At 55.0% G+C, this 5,280-nt stretch overlaps 2 protein-coding genes across 2 annotated transcripts; both read right to left on the bottom strand.

The window, feature by feature from the left end:
• Window positions 1-752: 752 nt before the first annotated feature.
• On the bottom strand, window positions 753-1,724 carry DQ04_00471080 (S-adenosylmethionine decarboxylase proenzyme; the record flags this gene model as incomplete). Its single annotated transcript, XM_009309057.1, has 1 exon — window positions 753-1,724. One exon carries the CDS (start codon window positions 1,722-1,724, stop codon window positions 753-755), a length of 972 nt encoding a protein of 323 aa, XP_009307332.1.
• A 529-nt stretch (window positions 1,725-2,253) lies between these two features.
• DQ04_00471070 (valyl-tRNA synthetase) lies at window positions 2,254-5,181 on the bottom strand (the record flags this gene model as incomplete). The annotated part of the gene is made up of 1 exon (XM_009309056.1): window positions 2,254-5,181. One exon carries the CDS (start codon window positions 5,179-5,181, stop codon window positions 2,254-2,256), a length of 2,928 nt encoding a protein of 975 aa, XP_009307331.1.
• Window positions 5,182-5,280: the final 99 nt, after the last annotated feature.

The following is a 5,280-nucleotide window of genomic DNA, read 5'->3' as shown; positions in this document are numbered from 1 at the left end:
GCTTTTTGTGTGTATCTATTACAGAGTCGTCCATATGCAATTTAACTTCAGTCTGCACGTGCGTACGTGTGTGTGCGTGTTGTCGGAAGATCACCATTCACGAAGGGTGGCGCTTATCTGCCAGTTCGAGCTGCCCGTGTGCCCACGAGAAACGGGCACGACGGTGAAGAGAAAAATGCCCCCCGTAGAGGTTTATTTAATGATCATTTGATACAGGTACGGAGAGTGCAGAGGGACGGGTTTCCTTTTTATCTTTGTTTGTTTTGTGTGTCTCTCCGCGCGTGGGTGTGATTGGGGTGCCACTCAGTTCTTTGCTACGCACACCCACCCACAGACAGAGAGACTGACACAAACAGACACCCGCCGCAGTGCAACTCCCGATGCCACGCGCCATCGCCACTGTTTGTGCAGCGCTGCAGCGGCATGAAGATGCCACACGCAGTACAACAGAAACACTTCGTGGCGTGTAGGAGGCGCGCGGGATGAAAAGAATCGCGGGGGAAGAAGTCGGCTCAGCAGTTCGATGTGAAATTTTTTTCTGAAAAAGGGGCCACAGCAAAAGTGGTGTTGAGCGCTTCAAAGAAGACAACTCGGTGAACTGGCACAAGAAATGACAGAAGGGGAAGGATGTCTTTATTTATCCCAACGAAACAAAACAAAAAAAAAACGAAACAAAAACAAACAAGAACGAATCGACACACAGAAACATAACTAAATGCAACTGTTTTTCATGCATTCGTTCCTTCGCAGATTTATTCAGTGCGAGTGTAGACGGCCTGATGGAAAGCGTAGCCCTCACCGAAGTGGTTGACCGCGCGGTTCATGATGGCGTAGCCGTCCACGTCGTCGAACACGGGGCGCAGCCGGCCGAGGTGGCTGTTGCGGTCCTGCAGCACTACCATTGTGAAGCGGTCCGGGGAGTACTTCTCGACAAGCCCCGTCACCACCGCGGTGGTACTCAACGCGTCGGCCGCCGCATTCGTCTCGAAGGACGCGAAGGGGTACGCCGCGCCTTCTGTGGCAACACGCAGAGTCCTGTACTCCCCCTCCGACAGCGGCACTACCTTCTGCATGTTCTTGACCGGCTCGATGCCGTCGTCGTCTGTCCTCACGTTGTACATATAGATGTTGATCTGCACATCTTCTTCCGAGCGCGCGTCGGGGCGGTTGCGGTCAATGGCGTCGTACACAAAGTAGAAGAAATGGTCGCGGTCAACCGGGCCTGTGAGGTACGGGTGCCCCGACGGAAAGGCTGACTTCAAATCTGCATACTCCTGCGCCATGATGTCGCTCATCTCACACGTTGCGGTCCACGGTGACGCGGTGTTCATGCGCATGAAGGACGCCCACTCCACCTGAATTGCATGCTTGCCAAAGAGGCGCAGCAGCGGGTGTAGGACCGCGTGCAGCAGCACAGATGAGGCGGCAGTCACCACGATTCGGTTATCCGTGAGCACGGCGACGCTCTTGGTGAACTCAAAGGTGACGATCTCCTTGCGGACAGAATGCCGCACCAACGCCTCACCGGCGTGCGACATGACGGCGGCCACGTCTTCCGCCATGATGGCGGTGGGCACGACGACGCCGCGGAAGTCCAACTCCAGCCGCTTCTCCAAGCCGCAGTCGCCGGAGCCGCGCGGCGCGTCGAAGCCACCCCACACGGCCATCAGGGCCTGCACGGAGTCTGGGTACTTGTCCTGCGACAGCGACCAGTCAACCGTCATTGTCCCGCCGCGGAGTGAGAGCTCGAAATAAAAAAAAAAGAAAAACTTGTTCCCCTGTTTCGTTGGCGTGAGTATTTTTTTGATTTATTGTTTAAAAACAAAACACAAAATGCATTAAAGAAGAAAAANGGCACAGGATGAAGAGACCGTCACAATAGCGTCTGCGCCACGCCGGGACAAAGGAGGGGCGACAACGCCGCGGCACCCCGCTCGCCTCACCAATGAAGCCGCTACTAGAGCAAAAAGAATGGCAGGAGTTTTCCTCTCCGGCCTTAAGATGTGTGATTCCCTCCGCCGAGTTTATATTGAATTGCACTTAAGCCGCAGCTGCTGACGGGAGGCTAGAAGCTCATTCAAGTCCTCTCGTCCGTAAATGGCAATAGGAAGTGAAACATGCACTCGCTATTCTATTTTTTTTTGTGCTTTCTTTTTGTCTCCATTACTATATCGTTAAAAATGTCTCTCAGCTTCTCTCATTAATTCATTCTTTCCGTGAATTTTTTTTTCCTCTTCTCCCAGTCGCCTGCGCTTACAGCATGGCCTTCATCTTCGCCAGCCCATCCGAAAGCTGCTTTTCTTGCTCCGTTAGTGCCTCCAGTTTCTCGCTGTTGGCGCGGCGCACATCCGCAGGGACCTTCGTGTCATAGTCGGGGATGGACATCTTCTTCTTGAGGCCCTCGATCTGCTTCTGCAGCCCGGCGAGCTGCTTCTCGAGCTTTCCCACTTCCTTCGGCACGTCGATGAAACCAAGAAGCATCATGTTGATGCCCACCTCCTTGCTCACAACGGAGAAGCCGCAGCCCTTCGGCACACAGGACGCCTCCTCCTCGGGCGAAATCACCGACACTTTGCCAACAACGCCGAGTGACTCCACCATGAAGTCGTGCAAGCTCAAGAGCTGCTTAACCTCCGCGGTGCGAGCAGTGAGCCACACATCCGGCTTGTGCTTGTTGGTGAGAGAGTAGGATGCCTTGATGGAGCGCACAGAGTGCACAGTATCGAGCAGCAGCTTCATCTGCTCCTCCACCGTGTCGTTCTTCCACCCAGCCACAACAGGATACGGTGCGAGCATGATGCTCTCAATGCCGAAGGTGCTGTAGTGCGGGAGGCGGTGCCACAGCTCCTCTGTGAGGAAGGGCATCATCGGGTGCAACAGACGGAGTGCCACTTCCACCACATACAGCAGCACATCTTGTACCAGCTGCTTCTTCTCACCTCCACCCTGAATGATTGGCTTCGTGAGCTCGAGGAAGACATCGCACAACTCATACAACCAGAAGCGGTACACAGCGTTGGTGGAGAGGGCAAAGTCGTAGGATCCTTCCGAAAACCCACGCGTACATTCTTCCACCGCGACGTCGAGGCGGGAAAGAATCCAGCGGCACTCCAGAGAAAGATCCTCTGCCTTGGCGGGATTAAAAACGGTCATGTTCGGCGTGTACTCCGTTCCCAGAGCGTGGTAAAGGACGTACCGCACAGCATTCCACAGTTTGTTGCAGAACTGCCGGTAGGCGACAATACGGTCGATATCAAGATTGACACTGCGCCCCGACTGAGTGTAAGAGAGAAGACCAAAACGCAGCGCATCGCTACCGCACTCCGGAATGCCCTTTGGAAATGTATCCTTCTGCAGTTTTAGTGCCTTGGGGACCTCCTTTTCGTCAAGGTTTCCATTCGTCACCGTTGCGTGCAGCCCCTCGAGGGAGATACCATTGATGATGAAGAGTGGATCAATGACGTTGCCCTTTGATTTGCTCATCTTCTCTCCATTTTTGTCTCGCACCATGGCGTGCAGAAAGACCTCGTTGAAGGGAAGCTTCCCTGTGAAGTGGAGAGAAGTCATCACCATACGGGCAACCCAGAAGAAGAGAATGTCATGCCCCGTTTCCATCAGATTCCCTGGGAAGAACTTGTGCATGTCATCCGTGTCACCCGGCCAGCCGAGGGTAGAGTAGGGCCACATAGCAGAGCTGAACCAGGTGTCGAGCACGTCCGGGTCCTGCTCCAGCACGAGCTGCTCCACCTCCGCGTCGCTGAGGTTGAATTTCGCGCGGGCCTTCGTTTTCGCCTCCGCAACGTTGCGAGCAACCACCCACGGGTCCTCGTGATTGGCTGGCACTGAACCAGTGCACTTGTACGCAGGGATACGATGGCCCCACCACAGCTGACGCGACACACACCATGGCTTGATATTCTCCAGCCAGTGGTACCACACCGCCTCGTGCGAAGACGGGTACAGGCGCAAGTCCTTGTTGCGCACTGCCTCCACAGCCCTTCGGGCCATGTCACTGCAGTCCACAAACCACTGTGGCATCAGGAGCGGCTCTACAATGTCGCCTGTACGGCTGCAGCGGCCAACACGGTACTCGTATGGGACAACATCACGCAGAAGGCCCATAGTTTCAAGCGCCTTCACAAGCTCGCGTCGGCAGTCAAACCGATGCATCCCCTTAAATGGACCATCGATGCAAACGTTGCCATGCAAGTCCATCATTGTCACCTGCGGCAAATTGTGTCGCACACCGGCCTCGAAATCGTTTGGATCGTGCGATGGGGTTATCTTCACTGCGCCTGTGCCAAAGTTCACGTCAACCAGGATAGGGTCAAGAATCAAAGGAATCGTGTCGTCGCGGAAAGGGCACTTAAGGCGCTTGCCATGGTACTTCTTGTAGCGTTCATCATCTGGGTGAACCGCAACAGCAGTATCACCAAGTATTGTCTCTGGACGTGTGGTGGCGATGATGATTTCATCATCGCTGTCCACAAACTTATAGGCCACATGTGTCAGGACACCCATGTCAACCTTCCTGTCGTACCCAGGGATCGCCAGTTTAGAGTTCTTTGGCACGTCAGTGAACTCCACCTCCAGATCTGAGATGGCGCTCTGCAGGGCGCAGCACCAGTTGACGAGGCGCGTTGTACGGTGCACCAGGCCGTCTTCGTGAAGCTTCACAAAGGCCTCAACCACCGCACCCGCGCAGTGATTATCCATGGTGAAGTGCTCGCGCGTCCAATCAAGACTCAGGCCAATCTGCCGCAGCTGGCGGGTGATTATGCCAGCGTGGTTCTCCTTGAAATCCCAGACGCGCCTCAGGAACTCCTCACGGCCCAGATCGTGACGTGACTTACCGAGCTCTCGCATGAGGCGCTTCTCAACGACCACCTGCGTGGCAATACCTGCGTGGTCGGTGCCAGGGACATACAGAGTGTTGTCGCCCTTCATGCGGTGAAAGCGGATGAGTGTGTCCTGCACGGATCCGGTGAGCGAGTGGCCAAGGTGCAGATGACCGGTGACGTTCGGCGGAGGTGACACAATGACAAAATTATTGCCGTTGTACTTGCGACCCATGTCCGTCGCGGGATGGAAGAAGCCGGAGTTTTCCCACCACTCATACCACTCGCCTTCAACCTCCTTGGGGTTGTACGCCGCAGCCATCGGCTGCATGAGTTGCTTCATCAGAAACAAGCGATTACGGAACGTGCTGAACAGCGCACCGAGAGATACGGCCTCGCTCGTACAGACTCCTCTTGAGTGTGTGTGTGTGTGTGTGTGTGT

The sequence above is a fragment of the Trypanosoma grayi genome, assembly GCF_000691245.1.
Source record: "Trypanosoma grayi strain ANR4 Tgr_47_V1, whole genome shotgun sequence".
Lineage (NCBI taxonomy): Eukaryota > Euglenozoa > Kinetoplastea > Trypanosomatida > Trypanosomatidae > Trypanosoma > Trypanosoma grayi.
Note: the sequence above shows the minus strand (reverse complement) of the source record. Positions and strands in the feature narration are given on the sequence as shown.